General features: G+C 41.2%; 1 protein-coding gene across 3 annotated transcripts in view; it reads left to right on the forward strand.

The window, feature by feature from the left end:
- Positions 1–16,331, forward strand: part of gabbr1b (gamma-aminobutyric acid (GABA) B receptor, 1b) — a 119,124-nt gene extending 102,793 nt beyond the window's left edge. For all 3 annotated transcript variants that reach the window (XM_085396255.1, XM_085396253.1, XM_085396254.1), the window contains 3 exons: positions 14,081–14,209; positions 14,771–14,914; positions 15,137–16,331. In XM_085396255.1, the coding sequence (XP_085252381.1) occupies positions 14,081–14,209; positions 14,771–14,914; positions 15,137–15,424 (561 nt within the window). In that variant the 3' untranslated portion in view covers positions 15,425–16,331. The remainder of the gene's footprint in view (positions 1–14,080; positions 14,210–14,770; positions 14,915–15,136) is intronic.
- Positions 16,332–26,495: the final 10,164 nt, after the last annotated feature.

Raw genomic sequence — 26,495 nt, forward strand, 5'->3', positions numbered from 1 at the left:
TTACAGTACAGTACTCAAAATAAATATGTTGCCCTATCTTACCGTAATCATCTTAACTAAACTTTACTTAATTTTTTTTGAGGCAACGAGTTTGCGTACTTACACATGACTGACTAAGTATTTTAGGCTTTAGTTTACTTCAGCCATATTCCATAGATATAAGGTATCATACAAAAGTAAAAATAGCTTCAAATACAGTCATGTCAATAAAAGAACATGACTTTAAGGACTTAACAACATTAGTTCAGTTATAGTACACCAACATCTCTTATACATTAGCACTAAGGCAACACTGAATGGTTTTTGTCCATAAAACTACTCATCTAAGATTACCACAAAGTAAAAGATCTCTCAGTAAAATTATGCAACATTTTAGGCACTATTGCCCCGATCAGATCAGTGAGCTGAGATTTTCTATTCTAAACATGAACTACTGTTACAGCAACAGATATGGACTACTGGTGCCCCACACAACAACTCAGTGTCCACTATGTGAAGGAGCCAAACACATGCCTGCTCCTCTCGTTAATCTAGAGCACCAAAACATCAGTCAGTCACCTGTGACCTCGCCGCTTCACCTCTGTCTGAGCTACAACATGGCAGAGCTGCCTCTGTCACCTGATAAATAACAGTGAGACATTCCACATACATGCAGTCACACATGCTTCAAATACAGTCATGAACCAACAAGTCATCATCCAATTCCACCTGTGATCTTGTGTCACCATTACTCTCTGAGCTTTGTGTTGGTTCTTCTGTCACCTGACAAATAGGACATACATGACAATAAGAATAAAATGTGTAGCTGCTTCAGTGTTTCTGTCAATTTGTGCAGATCTTGACTCATCAGTAATGTTTGTAGGGTGAGTGCATTTTTAAAACAATTTGTGCAAACTGCACTACAAGGTGGAATATTTGCAAAATCATGACTACCTCATGATATTTTGTCTCAAAAATTTACCCTATGAATATGTCAGTGCCATTAGGATGAAATTATTGTGTCACCAACATTATAATGTTAGTCATATAATTTTAACAGCCTCTGTAAACTAATATCCTGGAGAGACTGCCGTTTTCTCTGACAGTTTCAATCAAAATTAGAAATGCTGCTCTGAGACTGAGATAACTAATAGTGCTGCCTGTTGTGCAGTTAGTTTCCAAAACACGTTATTCATTTCATCGGGTTTGTTTTTCATTACTCGAAGAGATCAAATTATTGGTGGGGACCTTCCGTCCATGCCAAATCTACGCCCTTGGCTCCACCCCCACAACATTACTGGCCTTGTGGATCAGTTTATTTAGTCTGTTGGCATCTGTGCCCCTCAATCTGCTGCCCCAGCATGCAACAGCATACAGGATAACACTGACCACAACAGAGATACTACAAGAAAACATTAATTAGTAGGGATAGTGTAAACGTCTGTTTACGTTTGTTAGCCACTTGGCTATGATAGTAAACAGTAGACACTGATGTAGCTGACTGAATCTTTTGGACTGTGTTCAGCACAAAATTAATTAGTTAATGTCTATTGTTGATTTGTCCTATTCTCATTGTATGACAAATTATGATGTCTGTTTGTTAGCCGTTTGCATACTATGCATACTCTCTCTCTCTTCATATATGTGTGTGTGTGTTTAACCATGCTTTAACCTTCTCTGGTTCACTGGTTAAATTCAGTATAGTTCTGACAACAGTTTTTACTATAAAATATGTTAATGTACAATCCTTAATATGTTTAATGTGTGGGTGGGGGCGCCAAACAGGCTAGGTCCACCACTGTTCAGCATCATGGATTCTTTAAATTTTACCCAATATGTGTCTGCCCCCACACATACCAAAAGACGTACACTTCAGGGTTTTTTTGTACTGTGGGTTTAAATATTAAGCGTATTTGTTCTGTGGACATCTGATCATGATGATGCACAGATGAAAGAAGTGCGCTCTTGAACACCCACAGTACGATTTCACTACATATCGTACTGTGTATGACTGTGTACGTGACAAATAAAAATTTGAATTTGAAAACGAGTAGCTATGGAAGGACCAAACTTTTTACCGAAAGGTATTGCAATACTAGGACCACAAATTTAGAGAGTAAAAGTGTCATAAAAGTTATAGTTTATGGTCAGAAAAAAAATTCTACAATGTCAACATGTTAGATATTAAATTGACAAAAGAAGAAAATATGACAAAAAGAAGATCAAGAGTATTCACATGGTCATCAGTGAGGCCGTTGAATACATGTCGAATAAAATCAAAAGATTCCCACAGCTGTTTTTTTCAGTGCCCATGAATATTAAAATCCCACAATATGCAGTCATGCATTACTGTTACTGAGGACAAAAGATCTGAATTCTACAATAGAGCTTTTATTTTTGGTGGACTGTAGATGAGAATGAAAAGCAGCGGGGTCATTAATTCAGTACTAAAAATAAGTGATTCAAACCTTATGGAGTTCAGAAGCAACAGATGAGCAGATGCTTTGAACTTGGCCGCCCACCTCAGAATAAAATGCCCTAGGTTTAAATTCTGTCTAACAGGGCTGTCAGGACAGAATGTAAAAGAGCCGAGCACAGATGAGGTGCCATTAGAGTTTTTAAAATCTCGCCAGATTAGATTCTAGTACTAAGACAGCTGAAAAAGTGGAAATGGATGGATGGATGGATGGATGGATGGATGGATGGATGCCTGATTTGATTTCAAGAGGGGGCTGGATCTGCAAAGACAACATATTTTCACTTCTATCTTTGTTTATTAAGGAAACTTTTTATATAATGGGTGATTAAGTTCTCAGAATTGTAAATGTGAGCCTAGCTGCTGGTATAGCAAGATACTAACCCCATGTTTGCTTACTGGTGATGGTCAGAGGGCCCGGTGGCGCCAGTGTCCGGCAGCCTCGCCTCTGTCAGTGTGTCCCAGGGCAGCTGTGGCTACAATGTAGCTACAATGTAGCTTGCCATCACCAATGTGTGAGTGTGTGTGTGCATAGCTGGACTGGCCATCGGGCATACCGGGCATTTGCCCGGTGGGTCGATGGTGATTTTTTGTTTTTATGGGCCGGTGATTTTTTTTAATTTATTTATTTTTATAACAGTATAAACAATGAAAGGTGGTGGATTGGCCAGATGCTGGCAGATGTGTAAAAATAACTCAGTTGTTTGGTGGTGGCTATGGCGGAGCTGCCACAAGAGGCCAGGTGGATGAGGGAAAGGTGAGGCAGGAGGAGGAGAGACCCGAGGCAGCCGCCGGGCCGAGTGTCAGGTGAACTGAACTTCAGGTAAGAAGTTATAACCTTCAGTCTGTCTGGGTCAGAAATAAACCAAGTTTAGGTGGAGTTTATTTTCGTTGTGCTGACTTTTTACCGTCAGTTACAATAACTTGTACTGCGTACTAGCTAGCATGACGGAGTTTCTACAGCTGGGTGGGTGCTATGTTACTGATAGTGAACTTTATTTTATTCATAAGGTTAGTTAGTAGAGTTTCCAACGGTGCCCTAAAAAACGGAATTGTCCCGCATTCAGAGAAAATATTACGCGTTTCGTATTGAGGTGAAAAGGAACACAGTTTTTCCCGTACTTCAGCCAGGATGGAAAAAGACACAAAGCTGGAGTTTTTCTCTGTCTTTACGCTGTCAGCTGTCTCTTCTTGTAATCGGAAGGTTGCCGGTTTGAGCCCCGGCTCCGACAGTCTCGGTCGTTGTGTCCTTGGGCAAGACACTTCACCCGTTGCCTACTGGTGGCGGTCAGAGGGCCCGGTGGCGCCAGTGTCCGGCAGCCTCGCCTCGGTCAGTGCGCCCCAGGGCGGCTGTGGCTACATTGTAGCTTGCTATCACCAGTGTGTGAATGTGTGCGTGAATGGGTGGATGATTGTGTATAGTGTAAAGCGCTTTGGGGTCCTTAGGACCAAGTAAAGCGCTATACAAATACAGACCATTTACCATTCTTCTCTCATTCAATCATGAAACTGATCAATGATCAGCTGATCGTCTCTCTTGTTTGTTTATCGCCCACTTTGTGCCAGAAAGAGGAAACCAGTGGATGTCGCGCTAAACAACAGCAGCATGTTTAAGCTTGATCAGCTGTTGTTAGAATTTATTTAATATTACTTTCTAGTATCAGCTGATGTTTGCTGGAGCCACAGCTGTAAAAGCTGCTGGTCATGATGTTGGTTTGGTTATCTGGTGAGAGGGAAATGTGAAGATGAAACCAGGAGATGTCCTTACTGAATCATCAGAGCTGAACAGGTGATGGAGAAACAGGTTTACCTTTTAGGTGACATGAATGAGTTGAAGGGAAGTTATGATCTGTTTCTGAGAGACAAATAACACCAGGATCCTTTTCTATGTAGCTGACAGCTGGTAACTGTGCAGGGGCGGGTCTAGCAAAGTTTTGCCTGGGGGGCAGGTGGGGCATTAACAGGGAGGGGGGGGGGGGGGCACAAAGAAATACTTCCTTATTCTCATTTAAAATATCTCGCTTTCATTAAATAATTCTCTGAATCTTACAACCAAAGTTTTTATCTGATGTACAACGTATAGAAATCATACATATACCAACAAGACTGTACATCACTGTCACAACAGCGTTTGTTTTCATTCAAAGGCTTTATGACTTTAATACCTGGGGGGCCGGTCTCTAGTCAAAATGCCCGGGCCGATTTTTTGTCCCAGTCCAGCCCTGTGTGTGTGAATGGGTGAATGACTGAATGTAGTGTAAAGCGCTTTGGGGTCCTTAGGGACTAAGTAAAGCACTAAACAAATACAGGTGTGACATGCTATATCACACAGGAGCTACGGTAAATGGTAACATTTACCGTAGCTCCTGTGTGATATAGCATGCAGTAGTTGACCCATTCTTTAAAACCCCAAATTTCAAGTGCATGTTCTGATTATTTAGATTAGATTAGATTAGATAGAACTTTATTAATCCCTCGGGTGGGTTCCTCTGGGAAATTCGATTTCCAAAAAGCACAGCACCGACAGAAGTTCCAGAGTTACAGAATATTATATATATATATATATATACACACACACACACACACACACACACACACACACACACACACACACATATATAAACACAGAGACAATATAAATAAAATATACGAAGGGGATAAATAGAATAAATAGGAATAAAAAATAAAAATACAAGTGAATGAATTGCACATTTCGAGTATTGAGTCTATTGCACTGTTGACTATTTACAAAAAGTATTGCACAAGGTATTGCACAGTGGGGTGAAGAGGCACTACAGCTTAGTTGTTCCCCCCTCCTTTGTCCTCCTGTTTCCCCTCCCTCTCCCCTCCAGGGAGGAGTTAAACAGTTTGATGGCGTGTGGGACAAAGGAGTTTTTAAGTCTGTTAGTTCTTGTCTTGGGGAGAAGCAACCTGTCACTGAACAGACTCTTCTGGCTGTTAATGGCCGTGTGCAGAGGATGCCTGGCATTGTCCATAATGTCCAGCAGTTTCTTTAGTGTCCTTTTCTCTGCCACTGTCACCAGAGTGTCCAGCTTCATGCCGACCACAGAGCCAGCCCTCCTGATCAGTTTCTCCAGCCTGGATGAGTCCTTCTTTGCTGTGCTGCTCCCCCAGCACACCACAGCATAGAAAAGTACTCCAGCAACCACCGACTGGTAAAACATCCTCAGGAGCTTCCTGCAGATGTTAAAAGACCTCAGCCTCCTGAGGAAGTACAGTCGGCTTTGGGCTTTTTTATACAGGTGCTCTGTGTTGCATGACCAGTCCAGTTTATTGTCCACCCACAGCCCGAGGTACTTGTACTTGTTGACCACCTCCACCTCCTCCCCCTCTATCTGAACCGGCAGTGGACCTGCTCTAGACCTCCCGAAGTCCACAACCAGTTCCTTAGTCTTTGAGGTGTTGAGTTGCAGGTGGTTTGTGTGACTCCATGCAACAAAGTTCCTCACCAGGCTCCTGTACTCCTCTTCCTGATCATCCCAGATACACCCCATGATGGCTGTGTCGTCTGCATTTGTCAGCCTATATCAAAACTGACATTTTTTTAGGGTCTTTCAGAGTACAGAGTCTGTACTTTTAAAAGTAACAAACAATATTCTACTTGATGCTGATTCTAGTGGCTGTTCTGTCTTAGCTCTTAGCTGTCTAGGATTTGTGTGCTGTCTGACACTGTCAGCCATGACTTACTCATTGGGTGCTTGGAACACTGTGCAGGAGTCAAGGGTATGGTTCCTAACTGGTTTCAATCTTATATTAAACAATGGGCTTTCTCATTGGAAAATACTCTTCCACATCAGCTGTTGAGACATCAGGAATTTCACTGGGGTCTGTCTTGGATCCTGTTCTTTTCTTTTCTTTTCTTTTTATTTGTACATGATATTATATGCCAACATAACATCCCTTTTACTATTACCATGCCATGTGTGGGATGTGTTGTTACAAATGATAAACAAAAGTGGTGTGTAATGTGTAAAAAATGCTGAAACACAAGCAAATGTTGTGCTCTGGAAATATAAAGATAAATGCTTAATATATGCTTTCATTTGGAAAATGTCCTTTCTAATTGCTTTATTAATTATTACTGATGAGTCAATGTGGTTTCAGGCTTGGCTTGTACTCCTGTATCTGCTTGAGGCAGAATTAATATGTACTATTTTAAATACTTTTAGCAAAGTGATACATAATAAGTGATATTTTAACAATTAATTATATCATTTATCTGCAACATGTTCATATATAAAAAGAATCCTAAAGTTGCTCAAACTGCAGAACTGATCTTTTTTTTTTTTTTTGTCAGATCTGTTTAGCTCATGCTTGTAACATTTTTGTGACCATTTTCTGACACTTGATTAGTTCATTTCTCCATTCAGCTGTGGGAGAATTGCTCCTGGGCCATTTCAATCACTTGACTTAATTCTGTTTCATTTGGCAGCAAATCACAATATAAAAATCTCTGCACACTTTTCATAGTAACATTCCAACGTCATAGACAGAAATCCAGTGCTTGAATTTAAGCAAGTTCTGGGCAACAATTGAGATTAAGGCACCTGAAACAAGGCTAGAAATGCAGTTATACAGTAATAAAGCACACTTTAAAATTTTAAAAGTGCCTCTGTAAAGATGGAAGGCCACTGGAAACAGTCTGTCTCCAGATGGGATTAGCTCTTCCCAATTCCCAGTGCGCAGAAATGCTATTTCTTCCACTAAGATCGATGCATTAATGAATTAATAAATAATTATTAATAATAATTTAAGGGCTGGATTGTGTTTGTTCGAGGCTGCATGTAAGTACTGACATAGTAGAGAAAACATGGCTGCTAGCTTGCTGCTTGCATTTGTCAATTTGGAAGAAAATTTTTAGCCCTTGCCCAAAATGACTGACTACTGATTAATATCGATTGATTTACCTCCAATTTCTCCTGCTTTATTTGATACTATGCACTCATTTCTTCACTGTCACATTTTTAGACACCGCCAAATTCATCTGCCCTCCGTTTGTTAGCATGATAAAAATGAAAGAATACTGCTGGCAAGTTATTAAGAAATGCTCATCAATCACAATGGAAAACCATGTAAAGACTGGCAAAGATCATAGGAAAAAACAATAAAAAGTGTGTGAGGTAAGCTTCACTTATCTTTAGTGGAGGATTCTGCTAGAGAGATAAGCACCAAATTTGATTCCTCCAAAAATAATTTCTTCATTTGTGGGTTTGATGGTGGTGGTGGTGGGTGCGTTGTCCTACTCATTTAGCCTACTTCTCTTCTGACAAAGTGAAGTAGGCTAAATGATCTCAGAAAGCATCACATCATGTTGTGATCTAAAGAAACTCCAGAACAATTGAGAAACAATGTAATTGATATCTATCAATCTTTAAAGGGTTACAGAGCCATTTCTAAGGTTTTTAGACTCCAGTGAACCACAATGAGAGCCATTATCCACAAATGGAGAAAACTTGGAACAGTGCCAAAAGTACTTGAGAGAAACCATCGATGACTCATCCACGAGATCACAAAAGGAGTGTTTATGATTCAACAATAAGAAAATGATTTGTGCCCCTGCATCAGTTTGTGCCCTTAATCTCAAACAAAACAAAACTACATCAGCACGTAAACCAAAACTCTGAATGGCTCAGAAAACAAAATGAAGGTTTTGGGGTGGTCTACATGAACTCTCAGTTTAAATCCACGACCTTAAACAGGCCATTCACACTTGAAAATCCTCCAATGCATTAAAGCATTAAAACAATCCTCCAACGAAGAATGTGCCAAAATTCCACTGTGATGTGAAAGACTCATTTCCAGTTACCGCAGATGCGTGATTGCAGTTCTTGCTCCAAGGCAGGGCACAACCTTAATTAGGTTCAGGGGGCAATTGCTTTTCACACAAGGCCATGTACTATAGACATGGAGAGCTTTTTTCAGTTAATAAATGCATCATTATTTAAAAACTGCATTTTGTATTTAATCAGGTTATCTTTGTCTAATGGTAAAATTCTTTTTATCTGACCATAGCTTGTAACAACCCTTTTGGGTTATAGCACCACTAGGGGGGTTGCCCTACTATTGTAATAGCTGTGAGAGTCTCCTAGTGGGTGTGTATTGTTCGTGGCAGCCATTCCATGCTGCTCGTGTTCCATTCTAAAAGAAACACCGTACTGTTGTAACAAGCTGGCACCGGCGATACCAATCTCAGCGCATGTATGACGGGCGAGTACAGCCGTGGAGACCTGGCTCATAATGTAATGTTGCTGACAGCGAATAAAGGTCTGTTATTGGATTTAACCGACTGGCTTCGGGTTATTTGGCTAACCACCACACGTGCGCTGGTCCTGCTAGCTGCTCCTTCCTCGCCAGACTGCTGTTACAAGCTGTGAAGGGTTTAGGTTTCTCCACATCTCTACACGGGAGTCTTGCATATAAAACCAACTTCCCTGTTTGCTGTCAGTAGCTGGTATGAAGAGGTGGTTCTCTTTCTTAGGTTGTTGATAACAGTCGAGTCCAAATGCCATCTGACAATATAACAAAGAGCTTCTTTTCATGTCAGGAATGTTTAGCTTCCTCAGTCTACAAATGGCCGTACATATTCAATGACTGAGATCAGATGACTATGTAGGCAGGTCAACAGTCCTTGGGTTTCTTTAGTCTTCAGGTATTACTTCAGAGTTTTGTCCTGCTGCTATGAGAATCTTTTTCCACAAAGATGAAACCAGAAGATAATTATAATTATATAATTCTACAGACAATTGGTCTGCTTCTCTTTCTGTGCAGCTCAAAAGTAGTGGCATGAACTCTTGCCAGGTCCTTTTTGCATGGGTTTGTATGGTAAATCCTGCTACTGTGGCTTCATCACACATTAAAGCAAACACGTTTGTTAAGTTAAATTTTAATTCTCAATTGGCCACTCGTTTGACGTATATTAAATGATTAATGTGTATAGAATGAAATGCTCTATTAAAATATGATTATGCGTTATCAGTGATAAAGTTGGAAAGTGAGTAAGTTCAATATATTAGTCTTCTGATGGTGTGGTTTTGGTCTACCTGATCTTGCTCTGAATACAGTTGACCTCAGCTGTGAAATTGTTGATGCCCCTTTAAAGTGAAGTCAAGTCAAGTGGCTTTATTGTCACTCCAACTTTGTGCAGAGGTACAGTACTCAGTGAAATGAGATAACGTTCTTCCAAGACCATTGTGCTACATATAAGGTATAACGTACAGAATATACAGAATAATATACAGACAATCAACACAGGACTACATAAAGTCCAAGTGTACAAAAATTGCCAAAAAACCCCCAAAAGACACACAGACACAACAGTGTAAAGGTAGACTGCAACAATAACAGTGGGTTGTGCAAAAGACTGAGCATTGTTGCAAAGAGTCACTTGATGTATGAAGTGTGTGTGTGTGTGTGTCAGTCCAGTCACTGAGCCACCCTCGAGTCTGATGGCTTGGGGAAGAAACTGTTCCCCCAAGCCATCAGTCTGGCTGTGAGAGCTCCAGTACCTCTTGCCAGAAGGCAGCATGGTAAAGAGCGTGTGCGAGGGGTGCATTGGGTCCTCCACAATGCTGGTGGCTTTGCAGAAGCAGCAGGTGTGATAGGTGTCTGTGATGGAGGGAAGAGAGTTTCCAATGATCTTCTCAGCTGTTCCCACTATCCGCTGTAGGGTATTGCAATCCGATACAGTGCAGTTACCATACAAGACAGTGATGCCGCTACGCAGGACACTCTCGATAGTCTCTCTGTAGAAGGTGGTGAGAATGGGTGGGAGATGGGCTTTTCTCAGCTTTCGCAGGACATAGAGATGCTGTCGGGCCTTCTTAGTTATGGAGCTGGTGTTGAGAGACCAAGAGAGGTTCTCTGCCAGGTGAACACCAAGGAATTTGGTGCTCTTCAACCACCACAGAGGATCCATCGAAGTTAACTGGACAGTGCTCTCCTGAAGTCAACAATCTGTTTTGTTTTGTCCACCTTCAGAGACAGGTTGTTGACTCTACACCAGTCTGTTAGCTGTTGCACCTTCTCTCTGTATGTTGACTCGTCGATCTTGCTGATGAGACTCACCACAGTCGTGTCATCAGCGAACTTGATGATGTGGTTCAAATTGTGCATTGCTGCTGAGTCAGTAAAGTGAACAGCAGTGGGCTGAGCACACAGCCCTGAGAGGCTCCAGTGCTCAGTGTGGTGATGTTGGTGATGCTGTTACCGATCTGGACTGCCTGAGGTCTCTCTATCAGAAAGTCCAGGATCCGGTTGCAGAGGGAGGTGTTCAGACCCAGCAGGCTCAGTTTTCCAATCAGGTGCTGAGGAATGATTGTGTTGAATGCTGAACTGAAGTCTATGAACAGCATTCGTACATATGGGTCTTTATTGTATTTTCCTAGGGTCTACCTTACAATATAAAGTGCCTTGAGGCAGAGCTACTGTTGTTGTCATTAGCCGCTGTATGAATAAAATTGAACTGAATTGAACTGAAATTGAATTTATTGTCCAGGTGGACGAGGGCAAGATGTAGGGTGGTGGCACTGGCGTAATCTGTTCACCAGCTGGGGGGACAGGCAAACTGCAGTGGCTCCAGTGTGGGTGGCAGCCGGGTCTTCCTTACGAACACGTCATTCTGAGCGTCAAAACGTGCATAGATGTTGGAGAGGTAGGGAGACGTCACCATCACAGGCAGGTGCCATCTTCCTGTAGTTGGTGATGCCCTGCCACATGTGCTGTATGTGACGAGGTGATGGATTGTAAGTGTGAAAACTATCAACTTCATTAAAAATAATGGTGTGAATTCCAGATGTTTTGCTAAGCTTTGTGAGGACATGGAAGCAGATCGTGTCTAGCTGCTCTACCACAGTGAGGTGAGCTGGCTTTCAAGAGGACTGGACCTCAAATGTTTGTTGGAACTGGGGAATGAGATCGTTTCTTTTCCCACAGAGAAAAAAACATCTCCTCTTGCACATGAACATCTCACTTCAAGGGAGAAACAGCAACATGTTTTTTTGTTGCAGACAAAGTTGAAGCTTTCAAGAGGAAATTGCTTTGTGGACTGAGAGGGCCCAGGAAAAGAGGATGGACATGTTTCCACTTTTGTCTTACATCTTGGAAAACTCTCCTCAGGGGAAGATCAGTGATCAGTCTGTCAGCACCTTTCACAACTGACAGAGAAATTTGCTAAATATTTCCCTGAGGAATCCAGAGAAGGACACATGTGGATTTTGGACCCATTTTCCTCCTGCGCGTCCAATCTCATTGTTAAGTTTGCAGATGACACTACAGTGCTCGGACTTATTTCCAACAATGATGAGACAAACTATAGGACAGAGGTGCAACAACTAGAGTCATGGTGCCACGACAATAACTTGGTCTTAAACACCAAAAAGACCAAGGAGATCATTGTAGATTTCCGGAAGAGGGGTCATAACAACCATCTGCCTCTCTTCATTGGCAGTGAGGCGGTGGAGAGGGTGAGCAGTTTTAAATTCTTGGGGGTAACTGTGACCGAGGACCTGTCCTGGGGCAACCATATCACCTCAGTTGTACGGAAGGCCCAACAGCGCCTCTACTACCTGAGGAGACTGCGGAGCGCACACATTCCCAGATCTCTGATGTTGAACTTCTACAACTGTGCCATCAGCAGCGTTCTGACGTATGGATTTCTAGTGTGGTTCCCCAGCTGCACCAAGGCCGATCAGCAAGCACTCCAGCGGGTGGTGAAGGAAGCTGGCAGAATTATTGGAACAAGTCTGCCAGAGATCAGTAATATCTTCCCCACTCGCTGTCTGAGGAGGGTGCACAGTATCCTGCAGGACCAACATCACCCTGCGCGCCACCTTTTCCATCTGCTGCCCTCAGGGAGAAGGTACAGGTCTATACAGGCCAGAACATCCAGACTGGCCAACAGCCTGTATCCACAGGCTGTGAGGCTCCTGAACTCTCTGCCCCCCTCTCACGGACAATAACCATATCCAACTTCTTAATAGCAATGAACTGGTCTGCATTGGTGCATCATATCTTTATTCTCTTCCCCCTCCTGCCCCCCCCCCCCCCCTTTCTTAAATAGATAACTATCATATCTGATATCATATCTCACAGTACAATAATATTGAATGGGTTGCATTGTTGTATTTTGTCATGTTTCTCAGGTCTTTGTCTGAATTTCTACGAACATTATTGTTAAGGATTGTCTTATTGCATTGGAGTCACACTGGGTTAAATATGTACACTTGGGTTTTAAGGGGTATTTATTATTTTCTTCTTTTTTTTTGGGTTGTATGGAAGCCCCAAACGCAATTTCATTGTTCTTGACAATGACAATAAATAAATAAATACTAAATACTAAATACTAAGTCTATATGATAATTGTGTTTTTCTAACTATGGTAACTGAGGATCAGAGGTGTGTCAGGATAATGAAAGGTGAAAAATGAGAGGGTCTCCCAGTGGTTTCCAGACAAGATCAGATTAACTGATTCGGTTTGATGAGTTATAGAGCAAAAACCTGGTTATTGAGTGCAATGGCAGGTATGGGAGGTTCTAGCATGAATGGAAGGGCTAACATTTAAGGCTTGCAAAAATAAACCCTGAAGCCAATGATCGGGCCAACTGGCTTCCAGTTGTACAAATCAGTGACAAACTTTGCTACACTACGTTTTGCCCTGCCATAAATTTAATAATTGGCCACGCTGCCCTCAGAGACTGGGTGAGTGAAAAATAAGCTTCAGCCCATGCCAGCGTCTTTCTCCTCAGCAGACCTACTAAGTGGGAGAGTTTAGCAGCATTGTCAAAGAAAGAGGCGATTGGCCGAACACAAGTGAGCACTGTAAGAGAAAGCCCTGTACCGGCCCAACTCACCGGAAAAAGGTTTGAGTGTTGAGGTCACTGCATCATGGAACACAGGCATGGTTTGCAGAGACCAGGGCAGAGAAAAGTGGAGCGTCTTTCTCAGGAGCAGCAAACGGGGACTGTGCTGAGTGTACTGGTGGCTGATTGGGGGTGGGAGTGATGTCTGAACAGAGCTTTGGAAATGTGGATAGGATTTCCTACTGTCTGTCACTGATTGATTTGCACCTGATTTTGCCTGAAACTGCAGGATTTGCTCGTGATCACCAATTATTGCTCCCTGTTTGGAGATCACTGTCCAAATTACGTCTGCTGGATCTATTTTTTCTGCCAGTTTGTACTGTCAAAGGCGGTCAATGGTGTGAAGGCAACTGAGGGAGAGGGTGGTTAATTCCAGAGCTGAGTTAAGGTTGACAGAAGGTGAGTTTTCAGGAATGAAGACGGGAAAAGAGAGGCTTCGGTGAGGGTGACTGAGTGAGAGTCTGGCTATTTAGTGTTAGCCGTTAGTAATGCCGTTACTTTTAACGCTGTTAATCCCATCACTGGTCTTCAAAATCGCCATTAAATTGAAACCAGAGGTTTTGTATTAATGTTCTGTAGAAAACAGTTGGACTGAATTCCACCTGGTCCTTTTTTACTAGTGTGATAGGTAACTCTGTTGAAATTGTTACACTTTTTTTTTTAAATTTATGCTAAGACTAAAATTTTCTTGTTATTTTTTTGTAATAAACAAGCTAAGCTTATCTACTCTATTTATTCTTCTCTTCAGGTACTGTGTATGATCACAGCTCCAGTCACCATGATTCTGTCCTCCCAGCAGGATGCCTCTTTCGCCTTCGCCTCTTTAGCCATTGTCTTCTCAGTCTACATCACCCTGGTGGTTCTGTTTGTCCCCAAGGTAAATCCATCTCACACCTCTCTTCATCCCATACCTGCAGATTAAACTAGCACATTTAGTGTAAGACCGGATGAAAATCCATTAGCATGGACGGCATCTGAGATTGCATGATATATCACCTGAGGGTCTGCTAATTGGGTGAGTGTTGCCGTGTCAGCATCACCAATTCAGATCTTTAACAGTCTACTCTGGCCAATCAGCATGGTGCTGTGTCTCTGTTCATATTCCTGGAGTGCTGTTAGTTTAGGGAGGATGATATTAACTAAGTACACAAATATCACGTCCATACTTGCCAAGTAAATCAAAAAACATATTTTAATTAGTAAGAATGAGGTCCCATTCCTCTCTGATAAAGGATTCTAGATGCTCTGTAGTCCTGGGTGATCTTTGTTAAATCCTTTGTTTCATAATGTGCAAAATGTTTTGAGTTGGTAAAAGTTCTGCAAAAGAAGTACCTATCAGCAGATGGACTCTTCTACAGTACTACAAAGCCCTGCTGTTGTAATAGATGCACTATGGAGTTTTCATGTATCACATTAAAAACATTTGCACAATTTGTAGATGCGACGCCTGATAACACGTGGTGAGTGGCAGTCAGATGCCCAGGAGACCATGAAGACAGGTTCATCCACCAATAACAATGACGAGGAGAAGTCCAGACAACTAGAGAGAGAGAACAAGGAACTGCAGAAGATCATCCAGGAGGTCAGGCAGGCCCTTTTCTTATCCAAGTGTTTGTTTCATTTAAGCTCTTCCTCTGTATTTAACAGGTTAATGACTCAAATACTTTTTCTCCCAAGAAGTACCTAAACAAGAAAGCAGGTTCTCCTGTTAACTAAGTCAGTTAAAACAGATGCTTATCATGTAAAAGTCTTTTTGGATCTGTAATAACTTAATTTTTGAGTGTTTACTTTACTTTTCCCTTAGAAAGAAGAACGTGTGTCAGAGCTGAGAAACCAGCTGTCTGAGAGACAGGCCCTGCGATCAAGGAGAAGAGCGTCCACCATCACTAATCAGAACCACAGCCCCCCTCCCTTTTCCATCACCCAGAGTGACCCCAGGTCGTTGGCCCCTCCTCCAGGATACCCAGCGCCTGCCTCTGACCCTCATCCTGTTCCACAGTCCTTCGCCAACTCGTCCAGTCTCTACCAGTCAGACAGCAAGATCAGTCGAAATAAGTGTCACACTAGCCGGCTTCAGCTACTCTACAAGTAAGATGGTGGTTAACAGTGGCAGGATGAGGATAGTAATACAAGTTTGAAAAATAAATAAATATCTAAGGTTTAAAATGAAGATTAAAAAAAAGGTAAAGGATTTTCCCTCAGACAGAAATGAGTGCAGCAAAATATGTTCCAGTCAAGCAACAGCTCAATAAAAACACTGAGAAGGCACATACACAGATATACACCCTGTGATAGCACATGTACTTTTGATTAATTTGATTGAGGCATGAGCAGCGTCTTTAAATGTCCCCTGGCTTTGAGGTCAGTTTACCACTACTACTACAACTTGAAAACAGTAGAGCGGCTGTAGCTCAAGATGTAGACTGGGTCATCCACCCGTTGGAAGATTGGTACTTCTGTGCTTGGCTCCTCCAGACATCAAAGAATCCTTGACCAAGATCCTGAGTTGCCCCAAAGGCATCCATCACAGTATGAGGTAAACAGCACTTAGTCATAGAAAAAAGTGCTTACGGTAAATGAATGTGTGCAAATGGGTGAATAAGGGTTGTAGTAAGGAAGCACTTTGAGTGTTCAAATACAGTAGAAAAATGCTATATGTGTACCAGTCCAGTATTTTCTAAGCTGATCTCTGCTGGATTTGTTTTTGATTTATTGTTCTGGATAAATTTCCTCCCAAATTTGTAACTGGTCTGTTCTCTATTAGATTTAAATGGTAGCCTACAAAACTAGCGAGGTTAGTTTAGACAGGGCGCCTTAGGATTGAATCAAATAAATTATAGTTTTAAACCTGTCCTGGTGCTCACTGTTTGGTGAAAGAGGAGCAGAGGTCTGTCCAAGAAATCTGTCTTCCAGTTTTGATGAGTGAAATTTTATTATTTCATTAGTATGTTGTTTAGTACTAATTAGCAGGTATCCACAGTATCTGCCCAGTGCACCAATATAGTTAGTGGTTGCAGTTTGCTAACCAGGCAAGAGATGGCTAATAAGCCCCACTTTTAATAACATGCTGGTGAGTGGCTGCATCCATCATTGTTATTACACTTTCAAACTGGTTGGGTTTATATAGAGAGTGGTAGAGTTGTAGAACAACAAAATTCCCAGAAGACTAGGCTATTTGTGTTATAAGCAAGATAGACATAATTATAGCCTACATACATACTTACATTCTACATTTGTTCCCCAGTGATAACATCTTTGAGCAAACCAAAAGACTGTGTTTACAGACTTTTATGGTTGTGGTGTGCATTGCTACAATGTGTAACTAAATTTCTGTGTACTAGATTTAATGCAGAAGTACAAATCAAGTTGAACATTGCATACAACGGTATTTTCAGCACTGACAGGCTTACTATCAAAATTCAAAGTAATCATTTAACAAGAAGAAGAGCATTCTGTCTGCGATGACCATAAGAACAACAGCTGCCACTGACACTGAACACTGAAGTTAGACCAATGAGAGTTTCTTTAGCTGAATCATTTAAAAAACTAGAAACATATAAAAGGCGCTTTGATATGCACACAGTTATCAGCATGCCTATTATGATGATGTTCACAGATTCATGATAAAGCTGCTGACCTAGGCATGATAGTCAGCATCCCCCACTGGTGTATGTAATAGACATAGTGTCAGGTGGACCCAGGTGGCAGATCACTCAGACAGACACGGTTGCAGTTAAACAGGTTTATTTACAGTGAGGACGAATATCAAACATAACACTTACATGAGATTGAATGGAAAACTCAAACTATCCAGAGGGGGAAGAGGAGAAAAGGAAGTTAGTGACCGATAGCAACAGAGCTGAGGAGATACGGAAATGTTCACAAGGAATTCGAGAGCTTAGTCGCCACACGGTTAGTACGGACTTGGGGAGGTACATAAAACAGGAGGTTGAGGCGGGGACCAGCAACAGTGTAGGCGAGTGGAGTGACGGGGTCCAGAAGAGATGAACTGAGGTAGCACGGTGAAGTGGACAGGTGGTTGGCTGGGCAGAGAGTGTCGTCATTTGACAGGAAGCAGAGGAGAAGGAAATCTGTGAATACCTTGGTTATCAAAGTAGTACATAAAAGACGGGTGATCCGTTACTGCTTGAGGCTAAGACAATAATCTGACACCTGAGAGCTGCTTCTTAAATAGTCCGGCTGATGACGCCTGATGCTCAAAGGGTGCATCAGGGAAACCGTGATGATCACAGCCCAGCAGCCTATTCCAAAAAAGGAAACGACACAAAACACAATAGAACACACCCGTCCCAGCTCCTAACACATAAAACGTGCACAAAACTTACAGTACATCATTATTATTATTCATAAAATTACTATTTTATTTAAATATTTTAAGGAAAATGCAGGCTAGAGGGTCTCAGTTCATACAGGGCACATTTAAGACACTTTTAAATCACAGTTTAAAAAATAATCAAATGCCGCAACAACAGCCTAGCAATCATTTAGAACTCATAATATGGTCTTCTAATGTGGTTAAATAGTGATTTAAGAGACTGACTAAAAAATATGATTTTCTTTTTAAATAAATGTTGCAAATTTTGTTAGTGGTTATGTTCATTATTTAATTCGCTTTGTCACTGTAGCTCTTCTGGTTAAATGTTTGGTGGTGGTTTAAACAGTGTTCCTGGTCGCTGTTTAGAGAGAATCCATAGTTGGGTGTGTTCATGCTAAACCCCTCACTGTCACTTGAAGACGTTTAACATGTCTTCAAGAGTTTAAAATTAGAGTCAAACAAAATAAGACCTTAAAATGTTTTATTTAAACTAAATTTGCTGTAGGAATTACATTTGCAGATCTTATGTTTAAGGCTGTAAAATACAACATGACCAATTTTTAAATCAGTTTTTAGACCTTTTTTCTAGTTGCTTAATATTGTTGCTGCTTATTTATGTCACGAGCATATATTTCTTTTAGGATGTAATTACACTGTCCTATACACTTGGGGGTGCTAATGTCATGATTTGTTGTGTTTTACTGTTCCACTGGCAAGTTTACAGCAGCATGTAGTACACGGACACCCATCTTAGGACAGGATGGGTGTCAGCTAAACATATGAATTGAAAAAACATCATAACATTTATCTGGTTCTGTTGTGAACATTTTCTACCAGTTTTGCCTTTTTCTGTTTGGAGAAATGACAATTGGTGTTGAATTCAAACTGCAAGCTTGAAGGTAATATGTCAACTACAGAATGGTTAATTATAATAAACGCAGTAGCTACATGTAATACCAGACTAGCTTTCAATTAAAAATGGTAAGCCTGTTGACTATATGGCCAGCAGTGTATTTCAGACAACTCCAATGAACAGTTCCTGTCACCTTGTTTTTAAAGCTCAAAGCAGAGTTCACTGCAGGCCATTCAATTCAGTTCAATTCAATTTTATTTATACAGCGCCAAATCACAACAACAGTCACCTCAAGGCGCTTTATATTGTAAGGTAGACCCTACAATAATACATACAGAGAAAAAACCCAGCAAGCACTTTGGCGACAGTGGGAAGGAAAAACTCCCTTTTAACAGGAACAAACCTTCAGCAGAACCAGGCTCAGGGAGGGGCGGCCTGCTGCGACCGGTTGGGGTGAGAGAAGGAAGACCAGATAAAGACATGCTGTGGAAGAGAGCCAGAGATAAATAACAAGTGTGATTCAATGCAGAAAGGTGATTAAAAAGGAAATACTCAGTGCATCATGGGAATCCCCCCATGGCTAGCATCCATATGTCTCTCAGAGTGCAAAATCCCCACATAAACACCAGGAATCATTATGTCAAGATTAGGCTTTGCTCAGAATCAGAATATATTTATCCTCGTCACCCTCTCTGATACATCCCACTACTGCAGAATCATCATAAAACTAATGGAGGTGGCAGGTTTCTGAAGTCTATACACAGTGAAGAGAAAGGAGACAGGACGGTCCCCTGCAGGGCATCTGTGTTGCTGACCATACTGTCCACCACACAAAACTGCAGGCACAGATAGTGTGGTCTGACAGTCAGATAGTTGGCAATCCAGATGACTAAGGACGCATAACTACCTACATCGCTGTCAGTTTAAAAAACAGTAGGGCTTGTCTGAAGGTGCTGAAGGAGAAGCATCTGGCTCTCATTTATCTCACCGTGCTCACTAACCAGGTAAAATGGAGAGGACTATCAGTGGGCTAATCGTGGGCCATAGATAGTGAAAAATGATGTGTGATGTTCACAATGAGCACCATGGGTCTCGTTGTGACATGGGCTATGACCTCTGGAGTCTCATCAGCTGGTTCCTGATTTGTTTAGTAGTGAAGCTGACTGGAGTGGAAGGAGTGGAGGTGCCCTGATGTAGAATGTGAAGAGTGTACACACCCTGGGAGCCTCCTCACAGGAGGGTTTATACATTAACACAAGATTTTATTTTATTTATTTTTTAATTACTTGGATACAGACTTCTGAGTTGTTAAAAATTAATCATTTAGAATGCCAAAACTTAAATTCCTAATGGTATGTAGGTATAAATTTAAATTTAAATAATAGCAGTTTTGCTTCTCCGGTCAACAAACCAGGAGAAATCATTCATTTTATATAACTTGTATTAGTCACTGACATTATTTTTAAGGTAATGATATACAATAAACAGTTTGTTCCATTTAAATAGGGCTGCACCTTCATTTGGACTTTATTTACAAAGGCACACCAGTCAGAAAGAGATCTAGATGTGGGTATCATCAACATTAATATGAAACAGGGTTTGTTTCTGAGCTAAAAGATGCATGATGGTATTTTACTTTAGTCTCTACTGAATCCCCCTCAAAAGAGGTTGATCATATCATTTCCTCTTAGAACTCAAGTTTCACCAACAGTTCACACACACTTCCTCCACAGCTATAAACAAACTTATTCAGAACAAGAAAACCACCAGGGTGTCAGATTTCCCCTGTATGGGCTGCTGCTGTATTTCCGTTTTTTGTTGTGTTCTCTCTTCTGCTTCTATTTTGTGGAGGGGGGGGTTTCATAGGAGAAACTGAAATCATGCTTCATTTCTGTACGCCTAACAGAGATAAGTTCGCTGGGTTCAGAGCTTTATGTTGACATAAATGGTTTAACTGGGTCTTACCGACTTTAGTGAAACGAGACCATCTATGTCTTCAGCACTGGTCAAAGGGCACTCTTGTAATATAAAGCAGGTCAGGCATTATTAATTCAGTCAGGAAGGTTTCCATACCCACAAACAATACAAAAACTGACCACAACTTTGACAACATTCTCCTCCTGTTTCTCAAAAGAAAAATAACATGAAAACAATTAAAATAAATTAAATGTGAATTCATGTTTCACGCTAAACTGAAATCTTGATGCTGAGAAAGGTGTTCAATGCAAATAAATGGAAATAAATAATGCTAACCAGTTTCCTTTTTCTCATTCGGTTTGGCATTGGGATAATGCCATCAGGCTACTGTCCTGATTCTTATCATATCAAACCATATTTTGACATATCTTTGGTCTTTGTGGTATGGTCTGCTCACAGTAAAGATCAGATGTAGTTAATCCAGCAGTTTTCATGAGGTCATTTCTCCCGTACACGTGGAAGCGCACCTCAAACTTAAGATACAGTCCTGGACATGTCACGGTTAACGCTGCCCAACCGTGGGGATGTGGGGAAAGGAGGACCCAAATGCTGGACTCTTTGATGCAACAGTGCGTTTATTTACAGTGCAGGGAAAACAACAAATCCGCAGTGCGTTCCCGACTCCCGTGACATGTCCTCTTCCCAGTGATAGTGTTCTTTGTCTCCGCCCCTCAGTGTCTGAGCACCCCGTGCTCGCTGCCCTCTCGTCTCCACATTCTCTTAGGGAATAACAAAGAGGCAGCCGTCAGAAACACCACAATGCAGCAGACTAACCTTACTAACTTGACAAGAGCCTAACGTGAAGTCACACAATGATCCAGCGTTGGAGAGAGCTCCATCACACTCTTAAGTAGTTTCTCCGACGAGGCTTAATCAGCTGCAGGTGTGTGATGGTCTTCAGGTGTGGCCAACCACCTGGCAGGGCCACACCCACCAGGCCTGAAGGTGCCTGTCACAGCCGCACCCACACAAACACGCACACCTGGACAACAAAAACAGCAGTGCAGAGCAGCAAAAACACATATAATATAATACAAGTCCATAACTGCTCAAGGACCCTGGGTCGCTCACATCCAGGACCCTGACAGGGCCACCACTTTTTTACAGTTCAAGCAGCTGCCACAGGCTGCAGGGGCATTGGAGGAAAAAATGTTAACAAACATAGAAACAGTATGGCTGTTTACATGGCTGCACACTGCTTGGGCCACACGTAGTGTCCTCTGAAACTCTTACAAAGAACAGAGTAAGCTTCAATCATATTAGAGGCTCAAATTACCCACTCATGACTCTTTGATAGCCTCACACAGTTTTTATTTCTGAGCACAGACCCATAATTTATATCACAGATTTAGTGTCTTTATAATGGTAAGGTTGCCATGGAGTTTTTTGATTAATTTTTTGAAGAAATAATTAAAATAATCCTAACGCTAATGCTAAGTCCTAACCTGAACACCATCTACATGGCTTGATGTGAGAGGTTAGCTAACTGCAGCGTTTCATCCCCTCTTTGTGTTATTTTGTTTGATTTCCAAAAATCGTGACATTTGACCAAAAACGAAAGGAAAGACAAAAGGAAATTCTCCCCTCTCACAAGCTGTTCTTAGCGCTTTCAACCACAACTGATTGTCTTCCTCTCAGCAAAGAGTTTCACTTCTGCCTCTTCTTGTGACAGCTTTTTATTTCACTGAGGATCCAGCGTTCCATTGTGTTGTCATGTCGGTTTCTTTGAATCCAATATATGGGAATATTCTACACGTGACAAATATTCAGTGTGATCTCAAGACTCATTTTTCTTTCTGTGGTAGCACAGCTTGTTTCGTTAGCACGGGTAATCTAAATTGTCCCAAGCACCTTGCCCCAAGTAGACTAACAAGTTAATTAGGAGGTACTGATGTGTGAACCACGCAAACATTGTTCAGTGCTTCGGCTAAATTTGTTTCCGGTGATCCTGTGTAAATATCTAATGTAATGTATGTTTGTGTGTGTTGATGTGAATTAACTGTAGAGTCTGTAAAGCAGTGGAGATGTGCTGTTCATACATATGAAAATATGCACACAGAGTGTAAATATTGGTTATGTAAATAATTACAATTGATTATTTGGCATATTTAACATGTCTTTCATGTGGTACAGTATTCAAACTATATTTCTATATGCTGTTACATTTAATATGGCAGATTATTTCATTTGCAAGAATGAAAATAAAACAAACTGTTTTTCTCAAAATGTTTTGTTCATTGTACTTATCCTTTTCAGGGTCGCGGGGAGGGGGGGGGGGGGGGGGTAAGAGGCGGGGTACACCCTGGACAGGTCATCAGTCTGTCGCAGTGCTAGCACACAGAGATAGACAACCTACATTCACACCTATGGGCAATTTAGAATGATCAATTAACCTATCTTTGAGGAGTACAAATACCTGGGAACCATCTTTGACAACCTCCTGAAATTCTCTGCCAACACAGAGGAGATTCTCAGGAGGTGCCACCAACGGCTATACCTCCTTAGGAAACTAGTGGTGTGCGGATCGATACTGAAATATTGATTCTTCCGATACCAGCAATTTATGTTCTAGAATCGATTCTCATATTATAATATCGATATTTTAGTACTCTGGGGTAAATTTGTAGTTTTTCCATTAAAATGAACGCAGTGGAAAGAAACTATACAATTCGGATCGTCTAATTTGGAAGGAACTACTTCCTCTTACGCCTTTCATAGTCATATGCGGAATACGGCTGTATAAATGTGTCGCAGCCCCTGGCGTGCACACTCACAACAATGGCTGCGCGCAAACAGAGTCCTGTGTGGACACGTTGTTGTGGCAACACCACTGACCTCGTCAAACACCTCGGAGGAAATCACATCACAGAATATGATAAGCTTATGTTGAGGCGAACTGAAGAGGAGGACAGGGACAGGTGCTGCTAGGGCGAGACAGATGTCTCTCGCACAGTCCTTTAGTGCTGCAGGCAGGAAACATGCTCAAATAGCGCACAACGTCAGGTTTTTTTTATTTCTATATGATTATTCTGCATTATTAAGCAATAAAAACAAGTTGTCTGATGTCCTCTAATCATTATGAAGCAATATGGTTATGTTATTATTACAATTACATAATACAATTATATATTGTATTATGAAATGCAATGAAACATTAAGTTTTTGTACAGAGTATCGGTATCGGATCAGTATCGCCGATACCACCCTGAATTTTACTTGGTATCGGATCGGAAAGGAAATCAGTGGTATCGCACATCACTATAGGAAACTCAACTGCTTTGGAGTCAGCACACCCATCATGATGGCTTTTTACCATGCCTTCCTGGAAAGCATCATGACCTTCTCCATCACTTGCTGGTTCCACTCCCTCAGCCTTCAGAACAGGAACAGCCTGCAACACATGGCATCAGTGTGCTCTAAAATCATTGGCCTGCCTGTCAGAACTCTGGCACAGGTTTTCAGCCCACAGGCCCTTAGACAGGCAGCCAAAATCATCAACGACCCCTCTCACATTCTTCACCCCGCATTTCAATGGCTCCCCTCTGGGCGACGCCTCCGCTGCATTTCCTGCAGGACTGAGAGAGGAGAGCCACCTTTGTCCCCAAAGCCACTCTGCTTTCCCACACCAGAAACATCAACTACTCTACATTCTTTTTATACTACCGACACTTTATTCACTTTTAGTCACTTTAATTTTAAAACTGTGTAATTTTAAAGCTGTGTATATTCTGTGTATTTATTATCTGACTCTTATTGCCTGTTCTTATTGTCCTTATCTTCAACGTTATGCTGCTCTGTCGTATGTTAATTGGCCCTTGGAGATAAATAAAGTCTTTCTGATTCTATCCCCACTAACTGCATGTCTTTTAGTGATGGGATTTCCAGCTCTTTTTAGAGAGCCGGCTCTTTCGGCTCCCAACCGGCTCTTCAGGTTGTTTTCTTGCTTTAATTAATTTGTTATTAACAACAATATAAAATTATGCACAAAAGGAATTACTAATGTAAAAAAAATGTGGTTTTATTTATATATGTTTATATATAAATACATACGGTGGCCCCTAGAAACAAAGCACGTACAAACTCCAAAACACATTTCTAGCATGAACTGAACTTCCAAAACAGAGCTACCTAGATCACTTAAATTGCACAATTGAAAGCATATGTGTATTGTTTGTGTATTTATACACAAGCACTCATAATTATTCAAATAATTTTTTAAAAAATGTTCATTTACCTGTTACTACCTCACACCAAATCCGGTCGTTGGTACTTCCTGGCTTGTGTAGCCACTAGGTAACAAAAGCTCAACACTGCCCCCTAGCATCCTGGAGCACTTCTGTTGTGTTTCGTACGTGTTTTGGAGTTCGTATGTGCTTTGTCTGTAGAGGCCACCGTAAATATACTTTTATTTATTCACTCCACATAAAATGTAATAAATAAATCATATAATACAAAAACCAACTATTTACATTTCAACTTTTAACTATTTAAATTTTCAGGTTTTTCCTTTGAAACACATTTAAAGTGAAACAACACAAAACACTGCAAACCACAACACAATTAAATATAAATTAAAATATGAAAACAAAAAGCAGATGCACATTCTCTGTCATATGGGCCTGCATGAATAAACTTTCTGAATCGTTTATCATCACCTTTCTAATGTGACGTTGTTGTCCCTGGCTCTCTTTCTCTCTCTCTCTCCCTCTCGCTCTGTTCCTGTGCTACTGCGAGTGTAACTACCGCCCCTCCCCCCTCTGCCCAGCACAAAGCACAAGGCTCGCGTACCGGAGTGAAGCAGGAAAAAAGGGTGAGAGAGAAGAAGAGAGAAGGAAAAAGAAAAAAACCCACGGTTCCTAATAAGGAGCCGGCTCTCGTCGTTCACTTCAAAGAGTCGGCTCTAAGAGTCGTTCCATTCGCGACCAACACATCACTAATGTCTTTGGACTGTGGGAGAAAGCCAGAATACCCAGGTGGGACCCACGCAAACTCCACACAGAAAGGATGATGGTGGAATTGAACTCAGAACCTCTTGCTGTGCGGCAACAGTGCTAACCACCGTGCCACCGATTTTTGTTTTTTCACACAATAACTCATAATGAAAAAATGACCCAAATTTACATAAAATTCTTGCAAATCTATTTAACATAAAAAAAATAAAAAGAAAAAATTTACAAAGATATACAGTCGGACTTAAAAATGCATCTCTTCTGCCATTATCCGTGTAGGGTTTTTAGGGACCTCTTGAAGTGTGGTCAATAAACAAAAAAGACAGTATAAAAAAAGCTATTTACTGTGAGATAAATACTTTCCACTGGTGATATTTGGTACAGCTCTGTAGGCAGCTGGAGGAGGAAGCAGGGGAATTACCACATAAGCAGGGAGTTCCCCTTCTCTCTTCCATTCTGTTAAAGTGTTGAGGAATTATTACTCTACTGGAAACTTTCACAGTGCCAAATACAAAAACTTGCACTGTTAATGAATATGAACACAGAGCTAAGTCATAGTATCTTACGTAATAACCAGGCTAATATTACCCACTGTCAGCAGTGATGAGCTCATACGAACACAGTCAAAAGTCACATAAGTCACATCAGTCATGTAACCATGCAGCCCTGTACTTAAATACATGTTACCATGTATTTTTAATTAAAGTAATCTAACTCAGAAGGGGTTTAACATATTGTCTAATTAAAATGCATTGACTAAATTTTTCAAAAGTGTTGGCATTAAAATGCTATTTAATTCTAGAATGGCTTTTTTTGATTGTTTGTTTTGATTGAGTTGAATCAAAAAAACAAACCATATCAAGTTTTTCTGAGAGGTTACATTACCATAAGTAACATGTAAGCTTTCTAATATCAGCTTTTAGACATTAACAGCAATGTCTGAAACATTAGCAGAAACCCCATCCTGGAATCAGGCTTTAAACCAGGTTCTGTACACGAGGGATTTGAAACTGCATTTATTGTGTCAGTAACGCAGTTCTGTAACGTT

The sequence above is a fragment of the Rhamphochromis longiceps genome, linkage group LG22 (assembly GCF_057381845.1).
Source record: "Rhamphochromis longiceps isolate RC_006_pf linkage group LG22, R_longiceps_female_GT1.1, whole genome shotgun sequence".
Taxonomy (NCBI): Eukaryota; Metazoa; Chordata; class Actinopteri; order Cichliformes; family Cichlidae; genus Rhamphochromis; species Rhamphochromis longiceps.